The 17,887-nt window shown below is 36.7% G+C and overlaps 1 protein-coding gene across 1 annotated transcript in view; it reads left to right on the top strand.

Moving 5' to 3' along the window:
- CHN1 (chimerin 1) overlaps window positions 1-17,887 on the top strand; it is a 111,646-nt gene that overhangs the window by 34,515 nt on the left and 59,244 nt on the right. Inside the window, exons 5-7 of the mRNA XM_027733536.2 lie at window positions 3,029-3,084; window positions 10,347-10,378; window positions 11,261-11,374. Of these exons, the coding sequence (XP_027589337.2) occupies window positions 3,029-3,084; window positions 10,347-10,378; window positions 11,261-11,374 (202 nt within the window). The remainder of the gene's footprint in view (window positions 1-3,028; window positions 3,085-10,346; window positions 10,379-11,260; window positions 11,375-17,887) is intronic.

Raw genomic sequence — 17,887 nt, 5'->3', positions numbered from 1 at the left:
CATGCCTTAAAGTTGGTGACCTTACAAACTTTTAAGGTATCTTGTGATCAAGTACCTTGCATTACTAGAGCTGAGACTTGAACTGGTTAGAAGAAGACTCAAAATAAATTGTTTTCCTCCAGAATTTGGTGATGTAATATTGTTGCTTATCATAACCATGCTGCCCTTAGTTGTAGTAACTATATGGCTTGAGTGCGAGCAAGCGTAATGCTTGCTCACACTGTGCATAAAATGATGTGGTAAAACAAGAGCGTTCGTTTGGCCTGGTGTGACAAATCACAAGCAGGTTTTTTTGAAGCCTGCTGGTCTGGGCTCTGCAACTCTTCAGTGTGTGTGTGCCCTAGCCCAGAGGAAGCTGGCCTTGCAGCTGCCTTGGTCAGGTGAGCAGGACAACAGTCCAGGTGCATTGCCCTGAGATCAGAGTGCCACTCTCTTGGGAACTTCACAACTTGCTGGGTTTTATTTCAAACTAAAAAAAAAAAAAACCACAAAAAAATCCCTCGCAAACCAAAAAACTCAAACCCATAAAAAAGCACAACCAACATTACATTTTTAAATGCAAAAGAATTCCACGTAAAGGAATGACCTGTTGTTTGGCTGGGCTAATGAAGGTTCAGGGACATAGAAGAGAACATGAGACAAATGGCACTGTAAAAGGGCATCTCAGCTTCCCATAGTATCTCACCTATAAATGCTAGTTCTTTGTAGATGGAAAAGCCAAGATGTAAGACATTTTGAGACTGAAGGAAACACAGCAAGAAAGAAGAGTCTTCTGTGAAAAGCAGATTTTGAAAGCAGAATGTTTGTGTGTATAACACACTTAGCAGTTTAGGGACATCAGACTTGCATTACTTTGTATATATTCAGCTTGATGTCTTCAGGTGGGATAAAGGATTTGCTCAAGCAACATTTCACACAATGAAAATGTCCCCTCTAAAGGTTGGGGAGATATAGCACCTGATAAAATGTAGTTATTTCAAAAGGTTTCCATCCTGCTGTGGGAGACTTTTCAGTCAGAGATACGGGAGTGTTCTTAAAGGGTTGGTGAGAACCATGGTTAGAAAGAGAGTAAGTGTTAAGAGAGCAGTTTAAAGTATTTTTTTCAGTGTACCTTCTGTGAACTGGGGAACACTGCTTCCTTGTTTGGTTTGTTCCCTGCCATAATCTGTAACGGGGAGGTACAAGCTCTCTAAATACCCAATCTTCATTGGCACCTTGCCAGGAGCTGAAGGCATGGGCGCATGCAAATGTGTATGCACCCACTCTTCTACAACATCGTTTGCCTGCCATGGTGAACCCTTCACGTGGTTCAGAAGTAAGATCAGAATCACAGGGTTTGATTATGTTTCTGTCTCATGACAGATGAAGAGGAATGTCTTGTTTGACTTTCCTGGCAATAATTACAGCAAGGAAACTCGTGTTGAACAGTTTGAATTGCATACATCAATTAGAGGAGGAGGGATAGGCATCCTGTTTTGTAACTTAGCTAGTCAACTTGCTGTGCTTCTTGCTGGAAAAGAAGAAGGGTACTGCCATTGGTGAAAAATAATTTCCTTTCAGAAAATCTTTTCAGCCTGGCTTGAAGTAAGGTGGAAAACAGTTCTCAGTTTTCAACCAATTTCTGTAGACCATGCCCATTGTAAGTCTTCGCTGCTCTTCTTTGAAATTCAGAAAAATCCATACTCGGTCTGTAATTTTATTTTTTTTTCTTTGAACTTGGCTCTGCAGTTTTCAGAATTAGATATGGACAAGGCCTGATGCCATCAAATACAGCTTTTACAATAAAAGCTAGGGAACTGCTGGCAAAATAAATGGTCATGCTATGCTTGAAATGCTAACTGCAGTTTTATATACCAATCTGCTGATCTTCATCACTTGGAGAAATCATTCTTGTATTACCAGTACCAAATGGTAAGGATCGATTTTAGTAACAACAGGAAAAACCATTAGCTTTTTTTGTGTGGAACAAAGGCAGTGGTTTTTTCCAGTTTATCTTATGACTCTGTGATCATCTGGCATCTTGCCATTTTCTCCATTCCAGTGTAACTTAGCCCATAAATACAGCATTTGCCAGTGGAAAAGACTTGTAATCAAATGAGAAGTGTAATGAAGTCAAATTGTATTTGTTAAATTAGTGTATAGTCTTAATACCTTAAGAAGGTGATAACACATGTTATTAGACCTTGGTATTAGTACTAATTGAAACATAATTTAATTTTGAAAGATTACAATTCCAGATGTCAATTTTGTCAGTTCTAGAGTGCTGTTCAAATACTAACTTAGTGTTGACAGCCTCATTTTGAAGGAGACTTGCCAAACCACACTCAGTTGGGGTAGAAGTTGGTATTATATTAGAAAGTCTGCACATACTAGTACCATTAAATTTACATGTGGTTCCTAAGATCTCTTCTGGTGTGATGAAGCTTATTTTAAAAATAGAGAAAAAGGAGGAGAGAAGATGTAAATGTAAGTAAGTGTATGTCCTAATTTGGACTTTAACTGTTTTACTCTGCTGCTCAACTCCTGATGTCTTTTGATCTGCAAATGCAAAGGCCATCTTTCTCTTTCTTCAGAAAGGTCATCACTGAGCAGTGGCAAAAGCAGAGTGATACTGCATAGTTCTCAGTGATTCTTGTCTTGACATATGACTGAGTGTGTGCAGTAGGATGGGGCTCCATCTGTTTACTGAAGAAAGTCTGACAGCAACCTGATTTGACATATAATAAACTTTAATTTGTGTTTAGTATGATTCTTTGTCTGATCTTGTTGGAAACTTAACTGGTCTCACCTAGTTATTCCATATTACTTGATCAATTAATTGTAAAGAAAAATCAATATCCTGTTTTGGCTAGCAACATTCTTTTTTCTGACCACATATTGGTAAATTTTGAGACTTTGGTATCCTTGGTATCTTTGCATTAAACTTTGTAGAAAGTCTCCTTATTTAAACAGCAATATTTAATGTTAAAATGTCTAACTACTGCAATGATTCTGTATTAATTAGAGTTTAACTTCTGCCTCCTCCCAGTGTATCAGTTGCAACAGGAAGCTCCCCATCCTAGAAGAATAACCTGCACTCGTGAGGTAGGTATTATGACATTCAGTTTATTATAGAGTCCAGTAATTCCATGTCTATACTTAATTGTGTCCAACCCCAGCAGTGGTTCTTTGGGACACTTTTTGTGCTGTGATTGGAGCGAGTAGCCTTGGGGGCACTGGTACTTGGAAATCCATTTGGTCTAAAAATGGAATTAAAAGCATTTTGAGTATCATGTGTATACCTGAGAATCATTTAATAGTTTTTGATTCTTAGATACATGAACACACATTTTCTCCTCCTTTTTCGGTCAGAAATTCAAAGAAGCAAGAGCAGAGCTGTAGAGGGGGACTATGTACCTGTTTGTCCAGACTTCACTGCTAGATGTGTAAAATAAATGAGCAGAGGGAAGACTGAACCCTGGTGCTGTTATTTGAGTCATAATACTTAGGACTCATTAATAGCAGGAGCTAAGCTATACAGAGCCACAGATTTTAAGACTGAACTGGTAACTATGGGATCCCATTGATAGACAGTGATACAGAAGCACCTGCTCATGGTGTCAGCTGTTGAGTCAGACCCCAAATTCTAGTGTGCCCTGAGCTGCCATTCAGCAGAGCAGCACCTCTCCAGAGCTGTGGTGCTGGAGGGTTTAACTGATACCAAACATGGGTGCCAGCAAGATTTACTCATAACTACGTCTGTCTTGCAGCTTCAGTTAGGAACCTGGGAAACATTAATTTCAGTTTCAAAAATTCTGAAATGTTAGGCAGTATTACAACACGCAGCTCTTACTGAATAACTGAAGTTTATTACATGGCTACAATAAAAATTGAGTATTTTTATCAAAAGAAAAAGAAATTTAATCTTTGCCAAGAGAAAGAAAATTAATCTTTGAGACACGTTAGTTGCTTCAATGTAGTAATAAATACAGAGAGATCTAACACTGTCTGGAACAACAGTAGCTTATAGTTTAGATCAGAAGGAGAATTACTTGACAGAATTAAATGGGTGTTTCTCTGTCATCTCTTCAAATGCCCAATTGTGATTCTGTGAAGTAGTCTGTAAATTTTTAAAATAAAACGTAGAGATTAAACAAAAGTGAAATACTGCACGTAGTGGAAGCATGCTTGCTTTCCTTTGTGAATTTGATAGATTTGTGTTTTTAAAAAAGGTATAGCTGTAACTTATTGCACTTAGGAAAGATATAGCTATAGAAAGGAACAACACACGAATTTTACAAGAATTTTAGCCAAAAGTTCGTTTTGACAAGGGTTTCTACTGTTAATGAGTGTCCAAGCAGAGGTATTCTTGTTAAAATTGTCATGCAGGTATCTTATTTACATCGAATAAATTGGGATGGAGATTTGAAGGAAAGGTAAGTACAGAAGATAAGATCTGAGCTGTGAAAAAAAGGAAGGTTTTCCAGTTCTTTATTCCCATTGCAGCATTATTAAGAAGGTTCTCTTCTATTTTGTGTGTTCTCTATGATACATTTTTTCATTACAGTAATATACAAAGTATCTGAATTCTTGTAAAAGCTTTGTCTTACAGTACTGGTTGATGATTGTTCAGAGTGCTCACCTGGATAAAGTATTTTATTCCTTTCCTCCAGTGGATTGTGTTTGTTGTTGTAAAGTGCTGCTGGACAGTTGTTTTTTTCTTCCTCTCATCAAAAGTATTTTTCTGCTGGAAGAAGTGGTAGTATGTGTAGGTATTTGTGTATTGTAAAACACTTTAAAGGATTTTTGGTAGTTTTTTTCTGACACTGTTCATTGAGGTGCTGACGTTACAGCTGTACAATAATAACTGTAGCCTTTTATTTTTTGAGTCTTATCTCAGAATCCTGCTGTTGTTTACCCCCATAGTAGCAGACTAATAGTGTAATGCTCATAAATATTTTGCATGTCAGCTGCACAAAGTATATGTACCCTGTAGTCAATAAGAAACTGTAAACTGATAAAAGAAGTCTGGTATATTCAGTAAGATCTGTTGGCATTATATCCCATGCTAGTTTGACTGCAGAGAAATGCTTTGGGGTCACTTTACCCTAGGTGATAAGAAGTTACAAGCAAATTTTATACCGAGTTCTCCTTCGTACTATTTTTCAGAATACTATTAGCCTATCCGGTCAAATAAGCAGAGACATAAATGTGTATTCAGTATATGAAAATTAAAAATGTCTCCTGCCTCTGGAATGCTGAAAATCTTTCAGCTATTGGTCAGATACAGATTGTTTTCTTTTTAGAATCAAACAAGAGATTTACTCTTGCTAGCCAAATATAGAAGCATCTGTGTAAAACTTCTTCAAATATGAATCACACCGAGTACTACAACTTTCTCATCCTCATTATCACTGAATTTAAATTAGAAAATTTTGTTAGCTATACAGGTAGCAAATTGAAAAGTTGGACTGGTTTACAAAGGAATATTTGCCATGTGTGAGTGGTGTCCTGCATGAACTAATCATCCAAGCTCTTTGGAGGGTACCTGATCTCTCTGCATCCCTACATAGAGGGGTCCTCTGGGTCTAATTCTATGAACTGATAGCCTGTTAACGGGAGATTGGCAAAAGTACCACAAACAATCAAAACACTCTGCTAAGTCCTGTCATCACTGAAAAAAGAAAGGCAACACATTAGTGCCTTTGATGTCATATTTCTATGAATTTATTCCAGAACAAGATGATAACATATGACAAACTTTAAATAAGTGTAAAAGTATCCCTGTGACAGAGTGAACAGAAAAATGAGATATTCTGTATTTTAAAGTAGCTTTTTGAACTCTGCAGCGTAAGCCTGTGTCTGCACCATGAACATTGTAGAAACTAAGAACTAAAAGCTGCAGATTTAGAAACCGGTGAGAATTGATAAAATGGAACTATGAAAGAATCAGTCAGTTCCAGGTATTTAGCTGCAGAACAGAACACGTTAAATACACGTTTTATCATTAAAGAATCAGATTATTTTCAAAAAAGTTCTTTGAAGCTTATTTTTATCTAACAAAGGTAAAATTGAAAGAATATGGTATCAGTGTGCATTTTCCTACTTCTGCATTAATTCTTTATAATGCACATAACTGGTTTTCATTATAAGTGTTGAACAATTTATGCAGCTGAGCTGATTTGAAGTGAAAATATATTCAGCGAGCAGTAATTTGTTTAACCTTTCCCTCTAGTCTCAGCCTCTTCTGCTTGTGTTGAGCTTTGTGATCTGTTCTTTCTCAGCTGGGTTTCTATTAGCAGCCATGCATGAGTCAGTGGGGAGCAGAATCTTTTCCTAAGTGGTTGAATTATTCAGCTGTATAAACAAATTCATAAATATTAGGAAAAGAATCTTGGTCCTGAGAACATCAAAGAGGTCAGTAGGAGGGAACAATATGTAATTTGGTGAGGTATTAGCACAAAAATTGCTCTTCTTGCCTTACTGTAATCCACTTGTTGACATAAGCAAAAGTGATGATTAAGGGAAAAAAGCGCTTGTTAAAGAATAATTGGAAATCACACCATAAAACCCCCAACCTTTTATTTAATGTGCAAAGGCAGACGTTGTACAAGTGCTGATACCGAGAGGTGTATTCAACAGAATGACCTACTTAAAATGAAATGCTTCTCAAATAGAAAGAATTCAAGTTTCTGCTCTGCTACACCAGTTTCATATTAGAGCAACACACAGATCAGTGGAAGGGCTCAGAAGTAAAAGAGCATTGCATTCATTTGGGATTTTTTATTGTGAAGGTGCAGCAGAGCCAAGGCTTTTAACATTCTGTGAGGTTAAAGTTGATGATTCCATAACATTCTAAGGATATCTGACTTCTGCATGAGGCTTGCATCCAAATTATAATGTTGTTTGTCCAATTAATATTGTATTTCCTCTATGAAATTTGTATTTTTTGTGCATATAATCTTTTACATATGCATGTGCAGGCATATTTAGGGCATCCTTGACTGCTATATGAAAGCATTGCACACTAAATTTTAAATAACTATATGAAAAAATACATATTATGGATATAATTAAAAGCACTGGCCTTTTGTGTCCTATTGGGAGGCTTCATCCTCATTCAGTGCTAGTAGTTAAGAAGCCTATTAAACAGCATCTGTGTGTAGTATTGTGAAAGTGTCACAATGTTAGTAGTCAAGAAACATATAGATGGGCATATATAATGCACATCCTTGTTAGAGCTGTTTGTAAAGGTGGCTTTTTCTGTAGGATATTCGGCCAGGTTGACTTCCCAAATTTCGTGGTAGCTAAGCTCTTTTCCAAAGGAATGGCTACCGTAAGGTACTTGCCAAATCTGCCCCACTTACCTGTTTATAAATTTGGTTTCCTTGGTTTCACACCTCAGTTTGAAAAAATCAGAAATTAAACAATGGTGGATATCTTGTTGATTTTTATGTTTCTTGCAGGTATCATAGGGAGACCTTATTTTTTTCCTGTGGCCTCTGCATCAGTGATATACAAGTATGCACATTGAAAACAAATATCTCACCTTTTTTTCTTTTTTTTTTCTAAGTTAGAAGCAATTTTTAAAACTTTGCCAAACAAACAGCAATAGGAAATTTTTCCCATAAATAAAATGTCCAGAGAAGTCAAAAGAGAGCAGTCAGCTGATCTTTGCTGGATACAGAGAAAATTAAGTACTTAAGGTTGCCTTTACTTGTGCTTAATGATACTTTAGTCCAGAAATACTGCCAAATCAGAAAGAAACTCTGCAGAGGATAATTATACTGTATTTTCAGCTAACAGTTTTAGCTAAAATGACCAATTTCTTGCTATTGCTTTGATCTTATTTAAAAATGTATTTCCTTTCTTAGGTGGGTTTTAGTTCCAGTCCAGATGGATGTTTTGGTTTTGTCTCCTTAAGCATGACTGACTGTTAAAGTTAGACTAATGAAGCTTCTAAACTAAAATGTTTTGGCTTTCAGTGCTCATGTACAATGGGAGGATACGTGGGTGCCTGTGATTCTAAACTGTAGAATTAATTATGTAGAATATGATCAGTCAGGAACTTTGTGAAGTCCAGGCAGACACAAAAGACCAAAAAAGCTACATGTTACTTCTGGTTCTGGTGCAGCTAAGGATACCTAAAGTAAGAACAAACGCTATGTCTGAGTTGCTAGGAGTATAGTTGGTGTAAAAACACTTTTTATGGGAAGCTGGAGAACAGTGTTTACTGTCTTACATGGTAAATTTGGCTTACAGGGAATCTGTGTGGTTTTTTAAGTACACATGAACTGCACTGTGTATGTAGTCCAGCTAATTCTGAATGAATTACAAGGCCTCTGCTGAGTTCTGATGGAATTTCCTTAAAATCTTAATGTATGTATTCAATCTAGATGTCAAAAAAACCCTAATATTATCATAAATGTAAAAAGTTGTGGAAAAAACCCCAAAACACAAACAGGCAATAAAACTCAGTGAATTGAGGTTCCAGCTGCACTTAGTCTTATATAAGCAGACAGTGCTGCACATCAACATTTATACTAAAGGTTTTTTGCAAGTTGGTAAAACTGATCAGTAGAGACTCAGAGTTAACAGAAGTGGTTATTTTCCTTTTTAACTCATCATCCACCAAGATGAACTGCAAGCCCAGCTACAATTGACTGGAAGTCCAGTGGAGCTTTTTTTCTCATGCTTTGCTTCCGTCTTCTGCTAATTTACACTTTCAAATATTTGCACACAGAGTATATTATAAATTTTCTTAGGAATTGCAAGTACTCTGAAGATGCTCTATCACATTAGTAATCCATTGCTGAAAAGGAATGCCTTTGCTTATATAAATTTTCCAATTCTGTTGTATAAATTCGCTGAGATAAATATAAAATCTCAGTAGACAGACAACAAAATCTTATTCATGACAGGATTCTTCTTTTAATAACTGCCTGAAACTAGTGTCTTGGCTTAAGGGTTTAGTTAGGAATTGTTGCAAGTTTCTATAATATCAACAATAAAATGCTTTCACTTTTTCTCTGTTCATATTGCTATCTTCTTATTGATGAAATAGCCTACATTTAGCAAAAAATATTTAAGACCTTTCTTCTTTTTTGAAATTATTCAGTCTCTTCAGGCCCTTTGAAAACAATTATAATACCAGTCAACTCTTGTTTGCTCTTATAAAGGAAAAGGAAATCTTTTAGTACAAGATAAATCTTTTCAGTGATGGAATGTTTTTTCAAAAGTGATGAACCATCACAATAGCTTTTTATTTGCTGGGAATGTGGAAGAATTGTTCTTAGGCTGTACATCAGGATGTATGTTGGTTTTTGTTGTTTTGGACATCTGAAATCTTTATGCTCCACTGAAATAATTGGTGAAAAGTGCTAATATTAATAGGCTTTCTGTTGAAAAGATGGAAAAAAGAAACTGAAGTGGCAGTTTACTGTATTTTATGTTTCAGTGTAGCTGAATTGTTTTATACTTTTGTAGCTCAGGTTGCATAACTGTTGAATTTTACTCCCCAAAGAGTTTCCTCCTTTAAATTTAACAAGAAAGGATAATCTGGTGGTTTAGATTATTGAGATGATTTCTGTGAGGTCTGCCATTCCTCACTTAGCTCTAAACGTTCTGGAAAAATGCAGATGCATTATTTCATCCAAAATAATTATCAGGCAAATTGCAATCTGACACCCTTGCATTTTGTGTGCATTTATGCAGTATGGTCTCTAGAGCACAGTCAGGTTGGAATTACACAACATAACACATGCATACCTGTTGTTGAGATCTTTTAGTTGATACTACAGATCACATAGTTTAATGAAGTCGAGAAGTACAAGGCTTAGGCACTTGATCACTTTAATTCACTTTAATTTAGGCACTTTAATTAACCATTTGCCCTCACTCTGAGAGGATATGGTAGTGGCTTTATTTCTCTCAGCAGTGGCACCAGCAGCTCTGTGATGGAAGGTAACCTTTAAATTTAAGTGTTCTATAGATGTTTCACTCTATTAGTGCACTCAACGATACTGTGCACTTACATGCATGAAATTCAAACTTTGTTGTCCCTTTTTGGCAGCTTGTACAAGAAATATTCAATGCCATCAATTTGTATATGCAGAATCCTGAGGATGACATGATCCAAGTGGTTCATCCTGTCTCACTCCAGGCCATTCAGAAGTGCAGTGTTTCCTGAAGGCCTACCTATGGTTTCCCTATGTTCTAATCACAGGAGAAATTCTGGATAGTAGATGATTTTTGTCTGTACTTTCACATTATATCCCTCTCTATTTTTAATACTATATTGTGGACAGTATGCTTACTGTATAGGTTCTCTTGTTATGAAACATTACAATTTCTGTTGTTTCTTCTAGGTAGAGAACAGACCCAAATATTATGGAAGAGAGTAAGTAACATACACCTCTAAAAGTGGTTTATCTGAACATGTTGGTTGATACTAGTTACAGAAGGTGGCAAGTGTTTACTCTGTGCCCTGTGTTTCTTCTGTATGTTTTACAGCAGTGTGCCTTTGCTCACCATCAAATTGTTATTGCAGTACCATCGCTTTTGTCTGCCTAAAATTACAGCTGCAGTTTCTGATGGATATGGATATCACTGAGTGCTATTTTAAGTGAGAAAAACATACATGTGTTTCTATACTTTCAAAGGATTGTCTTTTTCTACCTCCCCTTCCAGCTGGCTTTGCAAAAAGGTGTTTCTGTCTAGGAAAAAAGATATTTGGATCATAAATGCAATATATGTACAGTCTGTATGTGTCGTCTGTTTTAGGTTGCTAAGGCAAAGATGGTTAGATTTAGTGTGGAGAAACAAAGACCTTACTTAGGTTTATTTTGGTAAAAGATGTGTAGTGTTGCTAGGTTATTACACCAGTAATTACTGAGATTATGGCAACTTGCTAAAATCTTGGGGATTGCATATAATATCCTTGAATGCTTCAGAATGTTTGATTGCATGCCACTGGCACAAAACATGTGAAGCCAGCAGGAGAGAATGGATTTATTTCTACATATTAAATTGATAGATGCAGATTTAAAAAGCAATATAGTTGTTTCATAGATATTGTTTCCTAGAAGCCTTTGTAAACCATTTAAAGTGACTTCAAATACAGGCAGAAAGGGAGATTAAATTAAGCTATAGATTCGTGCAAATCAGTCATTTTAATGTTTGTTTCTTTTTTAATTACTGTGGCTGGTGCTTTTTAAAAGAAGAGCAAAAGGTGATTTAAGAGAGAAAAGGCATGTGTTTCAAAAAAATTTTTGTTCCTTAGATTCCATGGGATGATCTCAAGGGAGGAAGCTGACCAATTATTAAGTGTTGCAGAGGGAAGCTATCTCATTCGTGAAAGCCAAAGGCAACCTGGAACCTACACTTTGGCATTAAGGTCAGTAATTAATATTTCATTTTTAAATTTATAAAATATTCAGAAGACTTTACTGTGTTGTTGACCTCAGATCTTAAACTTCCTTGTAATTGTTTTAATTTCTTTTTTTTAAATCATGGTACTTTTTTACCCTAATTACAGATTTGGTGTCTTTGAATTTCCCTAGCCCTTTCTGAAGTGCTAACATTCCTTATTGTTTGCACCATCAGGATAATAGCAACTGGTTTTGCTGGTGGTGCTTCATTTTGCCACTTCTCCCACTATGTTACAGATGTGACCCCATGCAGATATCAGGAGAGCAGGTGGTCAAGAAATAAAAGGCATTGTATGAGTTCCCCTGACTAGTCTACCGTGTGGGTTACTGACTAGCTAGCTGTTGCTGAGGAGCACTTAGTTCTCCCTCTGTGGGATGGCAATAAATCAGGAGTGGTTTTTTTGTCTGAACACCTGCTAGCTAACAATGTTTGCAGATCCGCTTCCTTCATTCTGCAAAATTCTGGCACGTGGATCAGATAGAAATAAAAAACTGAAATAAGAGCTCAAATAAAAATAGTTGTAGGTTTGAAATAGTTTCATTACTTTTAAGAAAATGGAGGTTATTTTGGCCTGTGCTACACACCTAAGTACTCAAATGGGAAGTGGTGATTATTAGCAATGTTTTAAATCTAAGTGGGACAGAAAAACATTGAAGGAGAAGATGCAGTTACTAAAAGTTTGATATGGGTAAAATAAGAGTTTAATTAAAATAATGATATCTTGAAATAATAGATTGTGATGAATCAGTTTTCTTTTTCAGGGGAAAAAAAGGTATATTTTAGTGAGTTATATTTGTTTCTGTAGTAATAAGATTCCAAAGAGAATCTTTGGAAAATCTTTCCAAAGAGAATTTACACTGTATTGCATTAACAGTGTAAATTTGGTTTCTTATTAAAGCAGTACTCAATTTTATCTTCTTCTGCTCTTACAATATTCATTTAAAACTAAAAAGAAAACAGTTGTTGTAACACCTGGCTTGAAGACAGAGCTCCTGCCCCTTGCTTCTGATGGTGCAGAAGGCATAGGGCCTGTAGACTGCCAAAGACAAAGCTGCTGAGCATCTTGTAGGATGTATTGCTACAGCTTGTTTTTCAAACGCTCCTCCAGTCCAACAAGTCAAAAGATGACTTTTTTTTAGGTTTGATAATATCTCTTTCAAATTGGAAACCTTGAAAGCAACTGGAAACTTTGGAAGCAATAAAATAAATTTTTATACCCAATAGAAAAAAGAATGGATAGCTATTGGTGATCAATTTGGGAAAAGGTTTCAAGTGGTAGCAAAGGTGTTATCATTGATTTATTTTGAGGAAATTCAGCATTCAGCAAAACACGTCAGAATCTGAAACTGAAGCATCTTGTAGCCATCTCATTATGTTTAAGTGCTACCTGAATGACTTGTGTATTAAGGGCAGTGGGTCTAGGTGTGTGGTTTCCATCCCACAGCAGGTAATGCCCTGTTGTCTTGCTGTTGGCCTTCGAAATGTACGAATGAGGGTCTTCACTCTCATACCTTAGGAGCTCTGTGAACTGCAGTGCCATGTCTTCCACACATGCGAATTTTACCACTAGGATTTCTTCTTCTCTCTACTAGAAAGTGTAGCAGGGGTCTCTGTTTCCACTGACTGGAGGGAGAGTTTTGCTCAGTTTCTATTTTTCCTCTCCCTGGAATTATATATGCAGAATATACCCATTAGCCAATGTGCCCACTGACTGCGTTGCTGACATTGTAGCCTCTCTTAAAGACTAGGCCCTTTCTGCGGTCTGCTCATCCTAATTGTGAGAAGTTTGCTGTGATTCCTATCGTGAGTTTATGTATTTTACCTGTAATTTATAGCATTTTTTGAGACCATCATTTGTGTTTGTGTCACTACACTGCCAGATGGCAAAGGTAGCCCGACCTGAAGTGTAGATAATCCCAGTAGGAATTTAAGAATGTCATTTCCATGGCCAAAAATGGATCTTGTCGGTAGGGTGGTATGTATGAGCAAAACCTTCCAAGTTAAACAGAAGACTTTGAGTTCAGGGTCTCTAATTTCACCCTTTCTCTTCTAGCTGTGTGAATCATTTTGATATTTTCATACTAGGTTTAAGTGCCACTCTGTCCTTCAAACAGTCATGTTAATTTTAAGATAACTTCAGTATGATTTTTGCTTTTCCTTCTTTACCTCTGTTTTACCCTTTAGAAGGTGTGGGAGGAAAGAAAACTTGGTCAGCTGTTAGTTTTATATAAAGACACAGAACAGGTTTAATGGAATTTTTTGAAGTTAACATAGAAATGCCTTAGAGGTTCTCTAATTCTGCAACAAATATCATAGTGACAAAACATAAAATTAAATATCCATGTGTTCTGATTGTTTTTCAGGCATGTTTTGGAAAAAAATGAAAAAAGGAAAATTTAGATTCTTGAGGGTACCCATTGACTCTTGGCATAAACACTTGATTCCCTCTGTATTTCTGTGTATCTGTTCAATCTCTCTGTCACTGTGTTTGTTGTCTGATTTGTTGATCTGACAGTCTGTCAATTCTGATTAGGGCAAATTGGAAACTGCCTATGAAGTGTGGTTGCATCATGAAATGCCGGTTCATCGAGATGTAAAAGTCTTGTGGTACCTTTGGGTAGGAGCAGCTGATGCTGAGACTGAGACAGGTTTGTTTCCTGGCTTGTAGTTACCACTTCTTCTGCTGGGGAGGGAGGCAGTTCAGTGATACAGGCAGCTCAGCACGTCCAGCTCTGGCAGATGTCTTCTTCCTGTGTTTGTGTCAGCATGCCTGGGAATCCTGAAAAACCCAGTGCATCCAGTCGTGAAGAGCAGTTTAGTGAAACAGGATCATATCCCTTTCTGTGACAAAGTATGATGTCTCTGTAATGAAATATTTCCAGTCATCTTTCCTACAATGGAAAAGAGCAAGCTTTTTGTGCTTTGTCCCGAGGACCCAAGCCAGACAGCTCCTCAAATCGTCATGGAACACTTTGAATTTGATTCCATGAGCTATTGTAGCTGATGTCTAAAATCTCAAAGGTGTGATCATACCAGACAGACTGCACATCATGTTCAAGATGAAGTGGGCCATGGTGTTTTAGTTCTTTGTTCTTTAAACCTTTTTAAATGAATTTTTGACAACTGTGAAGCATTAGGCTGTGGCGCTTTTATAGAACTAGCTTCAGTAGATTTAAAGATCTTGTTCCTGAGCTGCAATAGCTACAGACATAGCCTAGCACTGCTTAAATGACCAAATATAGGACAGCAAAAAACAATATTTTTGCAGATTTAAGCAAGGCAGTCAAATATTCTTACTGCGATGCTCTGGCATAGTTAACTGAGTTCAAAGTGAAGATTTTTAATATTTTTTCTTCAGTAGGGTAGGGAAGGTGACTGTTAACCACAAAAAAACTTTTCAGTTTTTAAAGTTGCTGTTGAGTTTCTGTAAAATCTGCTTTCCACTTATATAAGAAGCTGCATTTTGATCATCTTCTGATGAGCTATTTTTGTCTACTTTCATCCATTATTGTGCAATTAATTTGGATCATGACTTTTTTAAGGCAGACTACCTTTTAAATCTAAATTTGAAACAAAAGAGGGCGAGTTTTTTTCAGAAAACAAATTCTCAGAATTTGTAACAGAGGTAGAAGTATGTTCTTAAAGAAAAAGAAAATTATCATTTAAATGTCGTTTTAAGTGTATAAGTTTGACTAAATATTCAGAGCTGTCCTTCAGACAAAATTGATGTTCAGAACCTAAGGCCTGTAAAATTGTATCAGCTCAGAAACCAGATAAAGAGAATAAAGCATAAACACAAATGAGAGCAACAAATCGGCACCCTACTGTATTTAATGCCTGTACTTAATCATGGATGCATTCACCAATGTTTACTAATTAATTAATCAGAGAATGCCACTGAAAATGTTTTGCAATCCTGAGGGTTAAGGAAAATTAGTAACATAAAAAATTATTGTAGATATATATCTGTGTCCATACATATCTGCAAGTCTCTGTTACAATAAAAATATATAAAATGCATTATAATGTTAATTCAATGTTCCAAACAGATTAAAAGAATAAAAATTCCTGATTGATTTCTGGAGCTATTAGGTCTGCTTTTAAATTTTAAATTTGGCAAAAGAGTAGTACATTGCTTAATGTTAGGACCTACAGCAAATGACAGTCACAGTAAGATGTGGTTTGCAATGTAGCCTTTTGTGGTGGAGATTTTGTTTAATAATTAGGATGAGGATAAAGAGGAAATGGGTAGAGATTGTACTAGTGGGTAGGCGTTGAAGTGTGATGGTACTGCATGTTCTTTTGAGCAGATATCTGCTGTAGCACAGTTAATTGGTTACCATGGTTTCCTTCCTGCAAATTCTATTGTTGTGATACTGAGAACGAATCGAAATAAGGTTCTGCAGCATGATTTAAAAAAAAAGGTAATAATGTGAGCTGTGATTATGAGTCATGTTTTCTTTATGTTTGGGAGTTAGGGCACATTCAAGATTATGTAGCACCAGGAAAGAATTCTTGAGGTGAAATAAATGTCAAAAATTAGTAATCTTTATTTTAGCAGACCAACTACATGTATTGTGCAAGAAATTCATACACGTTTTCTCTCCCTAAATTATGAAATTGTGTTAAGAAACTAGCCACTGGCATTTTAAAAAGAGACCTCATTGGTGGGCTATTAGAACATAATGCTGCAGATGAACCTTTTAAATTTCAGAGGACAACTGCTTTGGTAGCCGGATGCTGTTTATTTTCAGTGGGCTCTTCTGGGACACGTGTGTAGTGCTGTTCCAGAACATGCGTTAATTGCTGTGGGATTACTTACACATGTAGAATTCAACATCTGCAAAAGGCTTCTCGAATTCAGAGGTTAGAACTGTGCATCTGCTGAAAAGCCTTGTTGTACAGACTGGGACATGGGAGAGCAATGGGGGAAAGAAGAAATGTTTGAAACTACTTTCTACGTGGTAATAGCTGAGTTACATTTCTTGAATTATGGATGTACCAAAATTTGGTCTAGTTTATCCCGAATCCACAGCTGATCTATAAGTAGTCAGAAGGAGCTCAGCAAAACAGTAGCTAACTGCATCCCTTCATTTTACCATGGTAACAGTATTCTGACATCATGCTAGTTGGTAGGAAAAAAATTATAAAGACCATTTTAAAGACTAAACTTTGCATATCTTTCTGTGTATTTTTTTTACCTGATTTGCAAATGCAGTGATTGGCAGTAGCAAGGGCTGAATTCAGTTTCTAGAAACCTTTCTAAAATATTCACACAATATTCCTTGGCTGCTAGCTGAAAAACCCAGGGGAAAATGCACTGATAAATTTTGGAGCTTGCTTTTCTGCTCTCAGGTAAAACAACTGGCCCTCTGTTTAAATGATCTTACATGTAAAAAGTTTCTTTCCCTATATAAAATTTCACACTAAATAATATACTCCGTTAGTTTGTCAATAACAAGGTTCAGCTACCAGTAAACAGCATAGGTGTCCAGCACGTCATCTGCCTTATGTAAGTGCACCTGGGCCCTACCAGGATGGCTTCACTTAAGTATTTATAATAATAATAAATAGCTACTAACTTTAATGAGTAATTAACTGGCTACCTAGGTCCTCCCACAGATTAGAATGCTTTTTTCCTTATGGTTCACGTCTTCTTGCTGTGTTCCTGTTCTCCTTCCCTCCTCTTCCCATCTGTTGTTGTTGTCAGCTCTGTTTTCTTTTGGCTAGAGTGTCTAATTTATCTTTGGCAATTCAGTTTGCTGCAGTCTTTCTCCTGCTTGTGTAAGTTCAGCACTTCTCAGAGGAATATTCTCTGCTTTGGTGGTATTGTGAACTTTTTTGGTAGAACTTGTCCAAGACATGTCTGTGCTCAGTGCACTTAGCTCATGTTCATTTTATGCCATGTCCTTCACCCTGACTGTAACTCCTTCTACACCACTAAGATCTGGTGTAATCTGTTGCACAGTGGAGGTATTGGGCTGGTGGTGAGGTACTACGGTGGAGCTCAGAAGATCTGAGCTCACTTCTTGGCTTCACATATGACTTGGCTTGGGGCTATTAAGTTTTGCATGCCTCATTTCTCCATCAGAGAGGATATTTTCTCTCCCCTATTGTCTCGCATGCCTGTTCAGGACGAAAGTCTAGGTTCTCTTAAAAATGGGCCAGATAAGACTGAAAGTAGCCCATGTCTCAGACTACCCCCAGTCACAGTTCCTGAGCGGGAATCTGTGTTGTACTGTGCTATTTTTATGGTGTATAATGTCTGCTGAGTTTGAAGCTTCTAGGCACTGTTGGAGTTGAAATAGTAAAAAGGTAAATTGTAGTACAACCAGTTGATACTTAAATTGTGTATACAAGTACATGGCATACATTGCACTCTCTTCCCCATCAAAAGCATGCACATCGTTTCTGTCTCTTGCAGGTTCTACTGGAATGCCCCTTTTTCTCTACTGCCTTTAGGAAAAGCTAGTTAGTC

The sequence above is a fragment of the Pipra filicauda genome, unplaced genomic scaffold, assembly GCF_003945595.2.
Source record: "Pipra filicauda isolate LSUMZ 115617 unplaced genomic scaffold, ASM394559v2 scaffold5_size6683894_pilon, whole genome shotgun sequence".
Taxonomy (NCBI): Eukaryota; Metazoa; Chordata; class Aves; order Passeriformes; family Pipridae; genus Pipra; species Pipra filicauda.
This window is presented reverse-complemented; position numbering and strand designations above follow the sequence as displayed.